Raw genomic sequence first — 17,855 nt, 5'->3', positions numbered from 1 at the left:
TTGAATGTAGTCCCCATCTCAATTTTTTGTTCTTCCTGACTTTCATCAGGTCTCCTTTACAATGCTTAACCAATTTTTTGCAGAAGCTTTTTGGAAATATATTTTCCTAGAATTTACCTGCTAGTTATCCAAATATATGATGAGGCGCAAATAATATCATTAAATTAATGGTTAAGTATGATCAAGTCTTCACTTTTCTCTCTCTCTCTCTCTCTCTCTCTCTCTCTCTCTTTTTTTTTTTTTTGCTATCTTTCCCTTCTTTCCTTCTCCCTTCCTGCCTGACTTAGGTTTCTTGCTGTCCACGGAGGTGGGCTGATAAGAGGAGCAATGACAAAGTCAAGGGGTGTGTTTTCCTGTATGTGCACAGGGCCCAGGAGCCTTGGCAGCAGCGGGCATGGTGTGTACAGGAGTCAGGGCCAACCCAAGCCGGAGCACCAAGCTAGGAGGCAGAGGAGTCTAGCAGGGGCTGGAAGATTGGTTATACTGAACAAGTAATAAGGGTGTTGCAGACCAGAGGAGCTAAGTTTCTCACCATGAGAAGGGAACTTACAAATATGGAAGGAAGGCTAGAAAAAACTGAGAATTTAGAGTGGAACTGGGAATACTAATGTAAGATCATAGGTTTTTATAATACACAGATATAGAAATAGCCATCAACATGAATGTACATGTGCATATTTCATTTGTTTTCTAGCTTTGTCCACTGGGTAGACTTGGAAATAATGAAAACTCACTAGTAATGAACTTGTGGCACACCTAAATTTTAGTTTTTTAAGTATCTTTTGCCACCAAAAGGAACCAGGACTTCATGAAAAAAAAAAAAATAGTTGATTCTAGAGCTTGAGCAATGGAAGGTCAGGATGAGTCTCAAGTATCTTCTTGTGCCACAAATTATAGAAGTGTTTAAAAAAATGGTAGGGACACGGCAGAGGACAAGGAAGTTCCTATGGGCAAAATCAGGGATAATATTTTTGGACAAAGTGAGCATCAAAATAAATAAGGAGAGAATTGGATTATATGACTTATAAAAAAGTAGGCCTAGGGCTGGGGTGTAGCTCAGTGGCAGAACGCCTGCTTGGCATCCTTGAGGCCCTGGGTTCAATCTCCAACATCTCAGAAAATAAATTTTAAAAAATCTTTGTTGATATAAATAAATGAATAAAAGGGAAAGAAGTATTACTGTTTAATCCTAACTAGTAAATGTAGAAGGAATGATGAAAATTGGTGATCATCATTGAGGTAGTGGATAGAAGCAGGACTCTTCAGGATGCCAAGGCTAATGAGGAAATGGGATATTGGTGACTACACAATATTTCTTTGTAATACACTTATCAGATACAAAGGGGAAGTGATCTCCTTGAGATGGAGAACCCAGACAGATACCAACTTGACCAGTGATCAAGCTTAACATGTCCAGTGTGGTAGGATAGGACAACAGACTGTCGTCATGGTGGTATTTGTATTCAAATGTGTAGCATGAATCTGGTCATTAGTAAACAGAGTACAGACTCACATCAAGGGTCCTTGACTTATCACAAATTACCAAAGACTGAATAGTTTATTAACAACAGAAATTTCCCACAGTTCTGTAGGCTGAGAAGTTCAAGATCCAGGCCGTAGCAAGCTCAGTGTCTGATAAGGGCTGGTTCCTCATAGCAGCTATCTTTTCATTGTAAGCACACATGGAAGAAGGGATAAAGGCTGTCTCTGAGGCCTCTTTTACAAGGGCATTGATCACATTGTTGAGGACCCTGCCCCCAAGACCCAGTCATCTACTGAAGGCCACATTTCCAGATACCTCACGCTGGAGGTTAGGTTTCAACATGTGAATCTGGGCAGGGGTGGGGAAGGGACACAAATATTCAGAGCATAGCAGCATCCTGTAGAATGAATGTGAAAAATGGAAGAATGGGGAGCTCTTCCCAATTAAAAAGGACCAGCGCTGCAGGGTTGTGAGGGCTCAATGCAGCGTGTGTTCTAGGTAGAACTCCGGATCAAAAAGGGAAACAGGGATATTGCTGGGATAGTTTGAAATGTAAATGGAGTCTGTGAATTGGGTGGTAGTGTTGTACCCATGTTGATTTCCTGATTGTGAATACTCTATATGTTGGTATATAAGGAGGTGACCTTGCTCTGAGCAGATACCAACTGTCGTGTTTTGGGGTTACAGAGTATCATGTCAGAAAAAGATGGTGTGTGGGTGGATTGCTAGATTGGTTCATGCATGTGCAGATGGAGGGGGGGAGGGGAAGAGAGAAGGAAGAGGGTGAAGGCAAATGTGCCCAACATTGATAGCTGGTGAATCTGGCTGAAAGGAGTTCTGTGAACTGTTCTCAGAGATGGCAGATTTAAAGCTTTTGTTAATAAAACTACTACTTTAAAAAAGTAACCCTAAAATATTTGAATTTTTTTCTTGTTCATTAGATGAGATCACAGCTAGTTTTCGTCGCTTCGGCCCTTTGATTGTGGACTGGCCTCATAAAGCAGAGAGCAAATCTTATTTTCCTCCTAAAGGTAATTCCCAAGATTCAGTATACAAGTACAGTTTAACCTTATATTGTTCAGCGTTCAGCCTTTTCATAAATGTTTACCTTCATCACAACATTTCCTATTTTTCAGCTTATATTTTTCTAAGTGGTCTTTAAAATTTCTATATAACTTACTTTTAATTCAAATTCAATTCTACTCTATGTTTTACTACAAAAGTGAATTATGCATTGATATTATCAGATTTTTGGTTAAGTTTTAAATTTTTTTATATTTTTCTATTCCTTTTCCTTTCCTTGGTATTAATTTACACTTTCTATCTCTTGAAGAATCACAAAGAAGATAGGAAAAAGTATAAGCCCTTTCTTCTTTTTTTCTCAGGCTATGCATTCCTGCTATTTCAAGATGAAAGCTCTGTTCAGGCTCTCATTGATGCATGCATTGAAGAAGATGGAAAGCTCTACCTGTGTGTATCAAGTCCCACCATCAAGGATAAGCCAGTAAGTGCAGTCTAGCGTAAAATAGCTGTTAGTTTTTGCCTCGATCCATCTGCTGTATTTGAAAAACATCTTGATGTACTTAATCGACATGTTTGTAAGTAGAATCTAAATAAAAAGGTTTTGTTATTATCAGGTTCCTAACATTGACATTCTGTATATCCGTGCACATTATTTTGACATTGAATGTGTAGTTAGTTGAACTATTTGGTAAGTCTTCACTATTTAAAGTCTTCACTTGAAAAAAAAAAAAAAAAACATTTTACAAAGGTAAAGCAGCTGAATTTCTTCTGAAGAATAAAACTCAAATCACAAATATGTTCCATGTCTTTCTATCTCTATCCTCTCTTGGATCAAGATTTTACCCAAAGAGTCCTTAACTTTTTACCTGTGATGCTTTCCCAAAGTAGAATTGATTATGTGTATTCTCGTAAAGGTATATTGGGTGCTATTTTTTCTTCCTGGAAGTTTTTCTTTATCATAGAATTTCATCATTAGGGAGTGTAGTGATGAACTTGACCAATCAGCAGTTCCTTCTTAGCCAGGTAGCAGTTAGTGAAGAGACACTTCTCTACCATCCAAATAAAGTGGTGCAGGAGCACAGCATGGGGTGCCTGCTCAGGCAATGATTTGTGGAGCTTGTATTGGTGTCTGGGTCAGGAACATACTTTTGAGTTCCTATGGCCTGGATTCTTTCTGCTTCACTTGTTTATGTTTCACGCCAATTCTTATAGGTGTTTGAATTGGGTACCTCTGGCTTCAGGCATTATTGGTGTGCATATTTGGAAATACCTTACCTTTGGTGTGGGCACCTGTAGCAGTTAGTAAATGCAAACAAATTTAAATGAGGTACATGATTCTCGATCGATTGATTGTTTGACATACTGAAGTCTTTATCACAAAATGGTTTATTACAGATATCAGTGATATTTTTACTTTGAAATGTTTTTTGAAATAATGCAACAGATTTATTAAGATCAGAAATAATTTGCATTTTCTATACATATGTTGATTTGGACATTCAATCCTAGTTTATCACTATAAGCTGATCAGTGTCAGATACCATGCTAAATTTTAATTATGCAGATATTGAGGGGTTGGATAGAGTAGAAGACCCAATAAGCTGAAAAAGAGCTAATTAACTTACAAATAAATAAGGACCTGCTAAGTGATTTGGCTTATAGTAGACATTGAAATTGAACTTTCCACCTTGGTTTATTTTGCTCTAACAGATGAAATGAAGGGTTAGGATATAGATTATTTTTAAGTCTTTGAGCTTTATACCTTTTTTGATTTGTCATGACATAGATTTTGACTTTTAAAGATACAATACTCTTCGATAATTTTAAACCTTTTGATAATGAGACACTTTTGGTTTCTGCACTCCCTAGGTACAGATTCGGCCCTGGAATCTCAGTGACAGTGACTTTGTGATGGATGGTTCACAGCCACTTGACCCAAGAAAAACTATATTTGTTGGGGGTGTTCCTCGACCATTACGAGCTGGTATGATCAAACATCCAAAAACACTCCCTGCCCTTTAAAATAAGAAATATAAAGATCATTAGGATGAACTCTTAATGAGTGTTTGAGCTCATTGTCTAAGAGTGAGAGTTCTAGCAATCAGTTTTGTGAGGGTTTGAATTTACATGCTCTGCTCTGAGTGGCCTTGGACAAATGACATAATTTCTCTGATTTTCAATTTCCCCATCTGTCAAGACAGTGGAAAGTGCATGTGCTTCGTAGGGTTATTTTGGATCGAATGGGGTAACCGATGTGAAGGGCTCACATTATCTTTCTCATCATTGTCTGAAGAAAAAAGAAGCCCTTGGAAAGTAGCTTATGTACTGAGCCACTCAGCGCTGGTTTCCCATGTCCTCAGTTGCTGCAGCTATTTACTGAGCTCGGCTGTTTGCTGAGAGCTGTTTACTGGCTCTCAGCAGTGCATCATGTTTTTAGAGTAGTAATTACAGAAGAAATTACATCTCCACCATCTAGTAGCTTGGGGTTTAATAGCATGAATGAGGTAAAGAACATAAGATGAACAGAAATGCAGTTTCAGAATTGTAACAGTTCATGGAAAGGATGCTTTAATTATTTCAAATTTTATATGAGAAATAGATGAATAGCTAGACTATAGGAAAAGGTAACAGGTTTTGATGGAGAGAGGCTGCAAAGCCCCTCTTAATTAGTGTTTAATTAGTTATTTATAGTAAGAAATACCTTGCTAACTGGTGACCATGCAGCAATAACATGGATAGGAAGCAAAACTGGTTGCCAAGCCCAGGACTGTCACTTAACAATCTGAGACTTTGGACAGATGGATCATCTTTGTGCCTCAATTTCCTTAGGAAATTCTTACCTATTTCCTAGAGTTGTTGTGAAGATTAGAAAAGAACATGTAAAACCACAGAGCCCCTGCCCACAATTAAAAAATTGATGATTAACCCACTGTACTACTGGTCATAGTAATGAGTTTAATTAATAATGACTGTAATAATGTGAGCTCGGAGGAAAATGAACTACTTTGAAGGAAACCGTCGATGAACCAGATGAATTTTCCTGATTTAAATGCCCCCTTTGCTCCCCTCATTCAGTGGAGCTGGCTATGATAATGGATCGGCTGTATGGAGGTGTGTGCTATGCTGGGATCGACACGGACCCTGAGCTGAAATACCCAAAAGGAGCTGGGCGAGTGGCATTCTCTAATCAACAGAGCTACATAGCTGCTATCAGTGCCCGCTTTGTCCAGCTGCAGCACGGAGAGATAGATAAACGGGTAAGTCCTAGGCTGCTGAATGGGGGATTTTGTATTGCTGTAATTGACAGCTGGCAGTTATGCCTATAGAGTCAGTCACATGTGGGCTCTAAGAATTGCCTCTGAGTTTCTTCTCTGATTTTTGGATAGCTGGACTAGGACACTGGACACCGTAACAAGTTTACTTGAGTTAATTTAATCTTTCCTAGACTGTCACCCCATCCTTTCATTCATTCAATAAAATTTACTGAATCCTCTGTCCTACCTTATATCAGTTATGGAAACATGAATGCATATAATATCTCCTGATTTTTAAAAAAATCTTGGAACATCATGAATACCCCTGTAAGTCTATTTCTCAATGCACGGTGGTAACGTGTTATTGAATTAATTCACTTCTAGATCCACCTTGCTTAGAAATCTTTCATTGTAATAGATGAAATAGAAGGAATCATCTTTTTATTAGTAGTCTGTTTTTCCACCTAATATTAGGTAGTATTACTTAGCATTATTTTCAACACTTTTTAAATTCCTCTTTGTTGGATTTACCCTCTGAATCACAAGACTGGGAAAGAAACCCTGAAAGATAGTTCTTTCCTCTTTCCAGTATATTATATCAGCGCTCTGTATTCTATTATGTCTTATTTTTTTCCCACAGATTTATTCCTTTTCTTTGTGTTTCATGCATTCCACAGATGTTTTAGTGCCTAGGATAAGAAGTTACCGTCCTCATGAGCCCACATTCTGATAGAACCATATTTTACGCCAGTATTACTGAATGTGTGGCCTGTGAGCCAAAGGCCAGGCCAGAAACTGTTAGTAGGTTGTGGTGAGATAGGAATTTACACCAGAATCTGAATCCACTGCATGACCAGGTGCAGTGCTGGCTTCAGCCGACAGTGGTTTTTGATGAGAAGGACCTTCCTCATGAGGGAGGCAGCGTGCTGAGGTGTATTCTGGTGCAAGCCCTATTTTGCAGCAGGCCAGCACTCTCATTAGCACTGATGTTGATACCCAGCACTCGGGGGCCTTGTGCTAAAGTCTTTATTGATTGGTTTTCCCGTGCCATTCTCACTCCGAGGTGTGGAAGCTGGCAAGTCAGTAGTGGTCTACACACACCATTTGTGTTTCACGTCATGTGTTTTCTGCTTCAGTGGCAGTAAACATTTTGAAATAATAGTGGTCATTTACAATACTGTGATTACGTTAAGCAGAAAGGTGTACATTATAAACTCTGGTAAAAGGGGCAGGACTCATCGCAGTGTATGTTAACATGCCTACTTGCTTTTTATTCACACTGAAAAATATCTGTACCTCACTGTAATATAAATTTCTACTGTAAGTTTTGGAGTTGTGTTCATCAGAAATTCAGGCTCAATTTATGTCCTCTACAGTGACATCCTGTGACATGTTCTTGCCACTCTGTAGATGACATAGAGTGGCCTAGAGGCCCGAGCCTCAGGGCCAGCTCTGTCTGCCCTTGGCATCTTCCATGTTACTCCTGTCCCTTCCTTCCTGGCTAACCTTTGTGAGGATTCCTTTCAGAACTGGATGGCCCCAGTGGTACCAATACTGTGATGTGAGGGAGCCTCCACTACGGGTGTCTCCTGCACTAAGAATGACCAGCTGTCTTCTAGCTAGTGAGCTGAGAGCCATGTGACTTTTATTTGTCGAGAGGCTCCAATGACAGGTTGGCCTATTGAGTACTGAACAGCCCAGTTTTATAAATTCACCTCTGACTTTTAGACTCAAGTAAACCATTCTTACTGACAAAACTAAACAAGGTTTCAGATTGTGAGTGCCCTGGCCAGGTCCTGTTTCACCAGCATTCCAGGGTTGTGATTATGACCCTTGATGTGGATGCTGTAAATAGAAACTGTGAGCCCGCTCGGTGACAACTCAGATGCTGGTAATGCAGAAGTCAGGCCCCTTCCCACTGGTCACTGTCATGGAGTGCTGTTTTATGGAACCTGGGAACTCTTCATAGGTTTTGTTTAAATTACAATTGTACCTATGACAAAAGTCCAGATCCACTAGTGAAAACAAGGGTTTGAAAATTCCCCATGAGTTTAATCTCATAGTGTGCTGTTCTGAATAGCTGGCTTCACTTTCTGATTTCTAGTGAGATCCTCTTTTCCCTCTGAAGGATATTTATTTAATAAGATGAAACCATAAAAGCAAAAGGTATAAAAGTCTTATAACCAAAGTTCTTAAAAGATGGTCCGTCTTCATTGCAGTAAAGGACTTGTTGGCCCTCCCTTTTGGGCACGTTGGCACAGATTCATCCAGATGGTGGAGGGAACCGTACTGTATTCCTGGTAAGAGGTGCCTGGTCCAGTCACGACAAATGTGAACTCCCTCTTTATTGTTTCGTTGCAGGTGGAAGTTAAGCCATATGTCTTGGATGATCAGCTGTGTGATGAATGTCAGGGGGCCCGTTGCGGGGGCAAATTCGCCCCATTTTTCTGTGCTAATGTTACCTGTCTGCAGTATTACTGTGAATATTGCTGGGCTGCTATTCATTCTCGTGCTGGCAGGGAATTCCACAAGCCCCTGGTGAAGGAAGGCGGCGACCGCCCTCGGCACATTTCATTCCGCTGGAACTAAAGGCTACCTAACTACAGTGCTCGTTTCCAGGCCTCAGAATAAGTGCACTCTTCGTTCTTCTGACCCTTCCTCAGCCTCTTCACGCTGGCATGTCCTTTTGTAGCAGTGTGTAACTTAACAATAGTATAACGAAAAGAGTGACCTATGGTATAGGTGTTTTGTAGATCCTTGTGTCACTGCAAACAACGTGTCTGAACTCCTTTTTGTATTGGCACCTGCTGCGTGGAAGTTCTGTTCTCTTGCTTTGCTGGAGACCAAGAGGGTTCCAACTTCCTGCAGCATTTTCTTAGAGGAGAGAGAGAAATATTAACAGAGAAATGAAACAATAGAGTATTTTGGGTTTTTAATTAAATTATTGTTAATAATATAACATATAAGAATACTTTTATTAAGATAACCATGCAACAAGAACACTATCGGTCTGTTCTGACACAGTTCCCCCCAGGGAAGTGCTTCTGCCTTTTCCTTCCTTTTCTTCCTTTTTTTTTTTTTTTTCTCTCTCTTTTTTCCATCCCCTTCTAATGCTTTTAACAGCAATGGAGGAAGTGAACAGTCACTACCAGGAAAGAGCGTGTCACAGCACACAGATGCCTGAGCAAGGGTGAACAGCGTTGTAATTCATATTAAGGGTCCTGAGGCTGAAGAGAACTCACTCTGCCTCAGCATTATTAGGACATCAGAAAAAATAGTCAAGTAGGCAGAGCTAGGTTTACTTTCTTTCAAATATTTAAAAAATTTTAAAAATTCAGAATGTAAGAATTGGGTAAATTTACTACTGAGGGGAGTGCACTTATTTATTTAACTGACTTATTTGGTCACAGCCCCAGGAAACCTACCAAAGCTAGAATTCATGACAACTGGTGGGAAAACTAGCATTTCCTCTCCTGAAGAACAAATGTATGCATTTTGTTTTTGATATTATATACAAACTCTATATCCTAATTCACTAACACTCGTCAGGTGTCAGCCTTTGCTCTCCATTTTGACATTAAAAGCAACAGATCTAGAGATACCTCAAGGATTCCATTTTTAATTTTGTTCCAGAACACTCGTAGCCAAAACCCGGAGACAAAAAACAATATACAAATTGGCTGCTGATTGGCTTACTTTTAGATTTAAACTTACTTTGGATATCCTGTAATTTAGTTGTAACATAGAAAATGGAAAAAAGTTTTAAAAAAGTTAAGTAGTTGCAAAGTGTTTTGCACTGTTGAACTAAGTAACTGTGTAAATCTGTGCAAAGGTACGTATGTTTATCTTACTCTTCCTATAAAATAAAATAACCTTACAGTTTCAGAACTTAGCATGGGACATAGTCAGTGTTTGAAGTGCCAACTTCATCAAGTAATGCATGCTTTCTTATAAATAAAATTCTTGCTTCGAAAGGCGTTCTTATGTGTTGAACAGTATGCTTCAGGAGTAAATTTAAAATAGTCTCTTGAAGTCCTAGTCATGGAAGTAACTTTTATTTTAATTGACATTCTTTTATTAAATGCCCTATCAACAATTCAAAGGATTCTTATCAGTGTGCAAAACAGTAAACAACAACAACCTAACGGCCATCTTGCTAGTTGTGCTACCTAACAGTTACCATCTTGGATCCTTCAAAACCAAAGACTTGCCCAGCACTGCTGTGGAACCATCCGGCTGATGACCCCCACTGATTATCTTTAGGAAAAGCAGTCCTTTATTTTTGATACAGGCTTTAATGAACTATACCTGTTAAGTTCCAAAGGTCAAAATGGAGGCATTGCTGTCTAGGAGTCCAACACAGAGAGGGAGCTGCTTTTCAAGAACTCCCTGTGAACAGTAAAGCAGTCATGCGATGGAGGGTGCTCTCGCGTAGCTAGCTGGTCAGGGACTTTTGTTTTCCTTTTCTCCTGAACCACATGATTCTGATTGGAATGTTCATTTGCCTCTTTTGATTCTTTTCCATGCTTGTAGGTGGCTTGGGGTGTGCTATGTGCTGTTCCTACTCAGTAAACAGGTGTGGTGAGTTAACAAGAAACAACACTGTTTGAAAACTAGCTTTGGATAATAATTTTCCCCTTTGTACATGACCTGCTGAATTTCGGTACAGTGTTTTTGTAGCTAACTTATTTTGTCATGCACATAATGTATATTTGTTATGCACTACTTTTGTATATCTTGTTTTTCCAACAGTGAACATTTTTAGGCACACTTTTCACTGACGGGATATCTCTTTATGCAATACCTCAATTTTTCATATTGCAAAGAGTAGCTTTTTGTACTTTTATTACTGAGAGATCTTCATATACTTCATTTTTTAATATAAATAATTTTAATAAATTTTATTTTCTTATATTCTGCTTTTTATACATTTCAGTGCTCTGCATACATTTTAAATTATGAATGTTGTGCACTGGCAATGCTATTTTAGAGTCTGCAGAGAAGAGAAAGCATGTTGCTTAAACATCCCTCCCCGGCACCAGCTCTTGGTGTGCCTGTAATTTAAGAAATAGTCTATGTAAAGTCACAAATTAATGAAAAAAAAATTCGCATGAAAATGACAGATAACACTGTAGTTCCTAAAAGAAAAAAAAATTAAATGCATAAACATAGGGTAGAAATTTAAAATAACAAAATTGTCTACAGCTTCTTACTAAGTTTTTAAAATTATTCATAAAACGCAGACATTTTTGGTGAATGTTTAGCCATTTTTAATCTTAATAAATTGATGTTAAGTGTTTGATTCAGAGATGTCTGCTCTTTTAAATTATATATAAGGAAAAAAAAAAAAATAGCCTGCCATGGGACAGGTGTGTAATGTTAGTATGCATGACTAATGTAAGAAATTGTTATTCTACTAATATTTACTTGTGATTGTGTGACAAGCGTGTTTACAGATTATTTGGTTACACTTCAATTTACAGGGCATAAACAATGATTATCTATTACTCTGAATTTTATTGATTACATGTCCTTCAGATTACATGGGATTGTAGTTGGGAGTTACCATGTAACTCAAACGTAATTAACATGTAATTAGTTTACAGATTTTAGGGTCTCACTTCAATTTACCAAGCATGTAGTTCTAGCGCACTAGCATGGCACCAGCCATGTACTTACAATGTAGTTACAGAGTAATTACATGGTTATTTTTGCAATGTAAAATAAAGTGTTTCTGATTATTTTCTATGTAAAGGAACCCTCGCCCTCCCTTTTCCGGTCCCCACGCTTTGGTATAATATATATACTTCTCCATACACAGACCTCTGCAGAATGCAAAATAAAACTTGCAGTGAATGAATTTAGCATTTTATGAGAGTGCTGTTGGAAAGACTTGATAACTCACCCCTTTTGTTTTGAAGAGTTGAATCTTCTGTTAAAAGGTGATTTAAAACTTGAATGTGATGAATTGTGGCAAGTTAACTTCAAGTTATGTGCAATACTTATTTCAAACTTTTGAAAGATCTTTGCAGTGTAATTCTTTGTTTTTAATTGCAGACATTTAAAAATGTCATTTTCTACTGTTAAGAGTAATCCTCTTTCTTGCTGGTGTTTCTAAAGAAAAGAATCAGAAATCAATCTTTCTACTAATGTAAATTTGAGATTATTTTTAAAAATGGAATAAAAGAGGTTTTGGTCATTTGCTTTATTTTATTATCTTATTTTAAAGCTACTGTGATTGATAGCATTGTAAGAATTGGGACAATATTGTATTCAACTTTTATTTTTTATATTTTTAAAATTTAAAGTATAATTAGTTTTTATAATTTTCATCAGATTTTTGTTATATTTTTTGGAAGTGAAACTTTTAGCAAGTGGGTGTCTAGTTTTTACTAATCCCTAATTTTTTTCCCAGTGTATTGCTCATATTATCAGAAGGAAAAGTTATTTAAGTGTGTCAGTTAATTGTACTACTTGGCTGAATTTCCATATAGTTTTTACTGTGTATGGGGAGGTTGTAGTATTTATTATAGCATTTTAAATAAGGGTAATTCATTTTTTATTAAAGTCATTTTCACGTTAAGTTCCTATTTTTGTATGTTCTACTCTTAAGTTATATAACACAGTTCCTTTTTTAAAAGAGTTCATTTGTTGAAGTGCTAGTGGAAAATTAATGTTATTAAATAGTTTGCAAATGACTATTTATACCAGTATGCATATAATTTTTAAATATTTGTAATGTGAGATGTTGAATGAATAAAACTTTTAACTCAGATTTCTTTTAATATTTCTTTTCAACATAAGTACATTATGCTTCCGTGGTTGGGAATATATCGCTTAAAAAAATATTAGGTGTACCTTTGGGCCAAGGCAGGGCAACCAACAAGGAAAATTGTTCAGCGGGGGTGTCCGTGGTGAGCGCCCCTTGCTAGCTTCAGCCTGGAAATGTGGGCGGCTTGCGGTGTCCCTGAGCGGGCTGTTGGCTCACAGGCCCCAGAGTTCCTTTTATTCGTGTGCGTTGGGGCCTCAGCCTGGATCTGAGTGTTCAGCCACCTGCCTAAGGCCAAATGTAAAAAAAAAAAAAAAAAAGTAAAAGAACAAATGTTAATGTAATGAAGTCCACATCCGGGAGTTTCACTTTGGGGTGTTTGTCAGGGAAGATTTCTGGCTCCTCTGCCAGAGGACTTAGAAACAATCTCTCTTTTTTTCCTTTTTTTGGTGCTGGGGAATGGAACCATGGGCCTCACTCATGCTCAGCACATGCTCTGCCACCGAGCTACACTCCCAGTTCAAAAAGCAAGTCTCATCTGACTTTGAAGGCCTAGTTTTCTCTAGACCCCAGGTGACAGGATATGGCCTCTGGGATGTCCTCTGGATGGTCTCTGCAGCATGTGAATCAGAAATATCACCTTTGAGTTGGTTCATGGGGGTATAGACTACTGAGTGCTGCAATGTGTTCGTATTTATATTTTTAGACTATACACTTCCAGGTTAAGGGTTGGTTGTGACAAAATGTGTGACCTGAGAATCTCCTGTTTTGTCAGAGGTAATGTCTCCTCTTTCTTCCCACTAGTGCAGCCTTCTCAGGACTGGAGGCAGGTCTGACCCTGAGGCAGGCGGACTGCCGGATGGTTGGCTTCTAGACTGTCTTTCCCTGCATGCAGCTTTCCGGGTCACTGGGATATTCTTAAATATTTGTAATGTGAGATGTTGAATGAATAAAACTGGGGGTTAGGGTGGGGCCAGGGATTCTGACCTGCTGGCAGGGCTTTGACTTGGTCGCAGTATCCCAGACTTCCCTTCAGATTTCAGGGAAGGCTCCTGAGGAAGCCCAGGGACATCAGAGATGGGGGTGGCATTTGGTTGCCACCTCCACGATCCTCTTAGGCCTTCTGAGATGGTTTCAGCATTTTAAGAGGAAAAAAGAGAGGAAGGGAGACATGAGCATATTTAGTTTCTTTAATTTGGGAAATATTTATTTTAAGCACGTGAAACATCGGCTCTGCACAATGCGCTCGATTGTCTTGGCGCAGGGTGGACATGGAGGAGCAGCTCCCCTGCTGTTGGCAGGCCCAGAGTGGTGAGCCCAGGACTCCCAGCTGCCTGCCGTACTGGCTGTTCACCCAAACCCACTGTGTTCTTAACCATCCAGTTACTTCATAACCTCATTGGGTAGTGGGTTTGTTTTCATGCTGCGTTCACAAAGAAAATAAATGAAATTTTAGATTTTTTCTTTAAGTTTGAGAAACTCTCTAAAAGTCTGATATAAAATTTCCCAGGAAAAGTGTATTCCTGATTTTAAAAATTAAGGAGCAGTTACAAGTGTTGATGAGATGAGTGAAAACATTTAAGGGTGTATTTTTCCCTGAAGTATGTGTGGGGTAACAGTAATACCCATGAGGAAATGCCAATATTTATTTCTCAAGTCGAGGACCAGGAGCACTGCTGTCAGACTCCGAGTCTGACAGCCTTTGGGACAGCTACCTGTTTGGGGCATTTTGATTTTTTTCTTCTTTGTTTATTCTGCATCAATCCAAAATTGAATGCACATTTCCTTGAAAATAATTTTATTAAAAAGAACAAAAAATTTTAAAAGCCACATCATTAACTAAACTTAGGAAATGAGGTCACCTGTTCCTTGAAAAAGTAGAACTGTGCCTTAGCTGCAGGCTTGAAGCTCTCCAGTGAAGAAACCTATTTATTTTGTTGGAAGTGATCCTTCCCCCAATTTCTTAGAATATAAACTCTGTTTGCATGTGGCCCAGGATCCCAAGGAACATATTTTGAAAAACATGATTGTGACATTTTAGTATTATTTACTAGTCTCAGAGAGCCTTAGAAACCTCACTTTCTTTTGTATTGGGGATTGAACCAGGGCCTCACACATGTTAGGCAAGGGCTCCACTGAACATCCTCAGCCCTTTTTATTTTATTTTGAGATGGGATCTTGGCAAGCTGCCCAGGCTGGCCTCTGATGTGGTCCTGCTGCAACCTCCCGGGTGGCTGGGATAATAGGTGTGCACCACTGTGCCCCCATAGAATCCCACTTAGCGACCTGCACAGGTGTTCTGTGAAGTTCTACACAGGTACTTGGCCCCTAGTTAGTCACATCCAGAGCTGATTCCCATGTCCACATTTGTTTTACTGGGGTCCTATCCACCTATCTAGCTTCCAGCCCCTGTCCCATTTCTAATTCATCTCCTTAATTCCCACCCCATAAATAAATAAAGATAAAAATAGAAAAAGAAGTTACTCTGTGGATAAACCGGCATCTTACAGAGCCCTGTCGGTCACACATTCCCTGACTTGGACTAGCCCTATTTCTCAGAAGTACCACAAGCCCCGCTTCAAACAAGCAACCTGTACTTAACATCTGCATTCTGTGATATGAGAGCTTTCTGAGAATTCGTGTCATTTCCTCCTTCAAAAGTTTTCTTTGCAAACTTTCCCCAGCATACCTCCTCCAAGCACTGAGGATCCAAATCCTGGCTTTGAGTAAACTAAGAATTCCCAACTCTCACCTAGCAGGTACTGATTTGGTACCTTATTAGAGAACATTCTGTTCTGTCATGAGTTGAGTTTTCTCAGGATATTTTAAGTTCTAATCTTTCTCTAGTCAAATTGGGTGTCAGTGTTGGTCGCCTGGAAAAAGTGTCTTATTGTGATTCAGCATGGTGACCAGAGTTGGAAAAGTACAGTTTGTCTCAAGGAAGTTAAAAATGAACAGCAGTGTCCAAATCCAGAATGTGAGCAAACTGCCAGTGTTTTGTACTGCATATAATCTGATTAAGTGGCATGAAAAACTGCTCGTGGGCAGATGGGGGCGGAGGGTGGTGGTGAATCAGCGAATACAGACGCCAAGGCAAAGCGTGATCTTCTTCCTTTTCTTTGGAGGTCTATTTCAGGAAGCAGAACTTCAATACCACAAAAATGTCAATGTGATCAAGCAAATGTCACCATTTTAAAGAGATTATTTTCAACTCTTCTCCCAACCCCTGCAACATCTTAAGAGACAAAAAACAGATCTAGTCATGACTCCCAGCACCCTTTAAAGCCAATAGGGCATTTGAAGCGTGATCTGAAATGAGTTCCTCTCCAGGAGAACCTGGAGGGCCATGGTAATCTAAATTTGTGAACCACCAAAAATGATTTTAGGTAGCATCCAGTGAGGACTAAGAGCCTCCTATCTGCCCTTGTGTCTCTAACTGTGGGATATTTGATTGCAGTGACCTGCTGGGGCAGGTTGGGCTGCGGTGGGAAAATGGAATGGCCTCCACCATCACAGGCCTCTCAGCGTCCCTGACTGCAGTGGCCAAAAGATTTGGTTCTGGAAGAGGAAACTACTCATTGACGATCACTTGTTCTATGTCAGGCACTTACACACATCAGCAAGGTTAATGCCCCCTTGAAAAGAACATGGGACTGTCCCACAGAGAAGGTGGGTGCTGCAGCAAGGCCACAGCTCAGGCCCCATGAAGCCCAGATTCCTGTTCTCATCTGTGCAGTCTCCATGGCTTCCCCGGAAGCCTCAGCCACTGGGTTAGCAATGGACAGGATCAGGAATTTTTTTGTTTTTAAAAAAGTTGTACTTTGTTTGTAAAACCAAATTACCATCCCTAAGCCTAACCTGGTTACAAGTGCTATATTCAAAAATATAGAGATAAGCTATGAAACAAACGTTGTAAGAAGGAGTGTGAGTTTTGATGGTGAGTCCTCACGTGAGTTCACCTTCTCCCTAAGAACTGACCTCTAAGTCAACTAAGAGATGCGTTGCGGATCATGGATTGGCCAGTTGGGGGCGGTAAGGAGGCCACACTAATGTCCTTGAGTTCTATCAACCAGGTGGCCCTGCTGTCCCCCTGCAGGTCTGTCTGCCTTACTGGCCTCCTGTGAGCTCAAGCCTGTGGTCCTGTGGCCATTTTCAGGAGTGGGAACAAAAGGTTCACATGTTATTTCTACTCACTGTGGGGAAGTAGAGATGGCTGAGTCCATGTCCTTTCTCTTTGATTCAACCACAGTGGAAAGACACACAGCAGTTGAGGTGGGAAGCAAAGGAAAAGGACAGCCCTGTTCCCTAGCAGTGTGTGCTAGATTTCCAGAAGTAAATTTCTGGGAGTAAGAACGGCATCTCCTGGCCTCGGTGGAGTGCTTCCCAGGTGCCAGGTGTTGTGCCACAGAAGCCCTTTCCCCCACAACCCAGGGAGACGGGTACAGGAGTTCTACTCCATTTAAGGTGACCAAACCAGAAAGGTTGACCAACCTGCGAATCCGGGATTCGCATCCAGGGTCACAGAAGGCAGGTCCTGCTTCACTTCACATCTCATAAATTTCTAAGCTGAGAAGGAGAAACTTCCTTAAAACTTCATTTCCCCTGCACTGACAGGGAGTCACCAAGAAGTCGCACTCATGGACACATACCATCCTGCAAGCCCATCTATAAATCCTTTACCCTTAGCTGGCTTTGAGAAGGATGCCTGAGACCATAATGTGAGAGCTACTGTTTGTCCTAGTTACAGCATCCCCCAGATGGCCAGGGAACTAAGACAAGTGGCCCAAACCACCCAAATCACATGGGTGTCAAGAAAGGATAACTAGCTGGCTCAGTGGATGGCTGCGGTGGTTGGGTAGATAGGTGGAAAAGTGACACACACAGATCCATCTATACACGTTATTATGATGTTTGCAGCACTGGGTATTGAACCTGGGGAGCTCTACCACCAAAATACACCCCCAGCCCTTTTTAAGACAGGGTCTCCTTAAATTGCCCAGGGTGGCCTTGAACTTGCCATCCTCCTGTCTCAGCCTCCTGAGTCACTGGGATCACAGGTGTGAGCTACCACCCGGCTGTATTTTTAGCTATCAAGGAAAATCCCAGCAAGGAGGAAGGGTTTTACTTCCTCCTCTAAAACTCTATTAGCAGCACACTCTGCATAGAGAATCAAGCGCCTGTTATGCGTCCTATCCTTCGATTCTCTGCATAGTCTCTGTGCTCTCACAAAAATAGTCCTGAAATCCAAAGGCGTGGAGGAGGGGCTTTGTCACTCGTGTGTCCTTGTGAATTCTTAAACAGCACTTGAACATTTTGCTTCAGCACT

General features: G+C 40.1%; 1 protein-coding gene across 2 annotated transcripts in view; it reads left to right on the top strand.

The window, feature by feature from the left end:
- Positions 1–12,535, top strand: part of Cpeb4 (cytoplasmic polyadenylation element binding protein 4) — a 65,684-nt gene extending 53,149 nt beyond the window's left edge. For both annotated transcript variants that reach the window (XM_027938593.3, XM_027938592.2), the window contains 5 exons: positions 2,425–2,514; positions 2,869–2,987; positions 4,376–4,490; positions 5,582–5,763; positions 8,122–12,535. In XM_027938593.3, coding sequence (XP_027794394.1) covers positions 2,425–2,514; positions 2,869–2,987; positions 4,376–4,490; positions 5,582–5,763; positions 8,122–8,349 — 734 coding nt within the window. In that variant the 3' untranslated portion in view covers positions 8,350–12,535. The remainder of the gene's footprint in view (positions 1–2,424; positions 2,515–2,868; positions 2,988–4,375; positions 4,491–5,581; positions 5,764–8,121) is intronic.
- The last annotated feature ends 5,320 nt before the right edge of the window (positions 12,536–17,855 follow it).

Source organism: Marmota flaviventris, chromosome 5 (genome assembly GCF_047511675.1).
Source record: "Marmota flaviventris isolate mMarFla1 chromosome 5, mMarFla1.hap1, whole genome shotgun sequence".
Lineage (NCBI taxonomy): Eukaryota > Metazoa > Chordata > Mammalia > Rodentia > Sciuridae > Marmota > Marmota flaviventris.
This window is presented reverse-complemented; position numbering and strand designations above follow the sequence as displayed.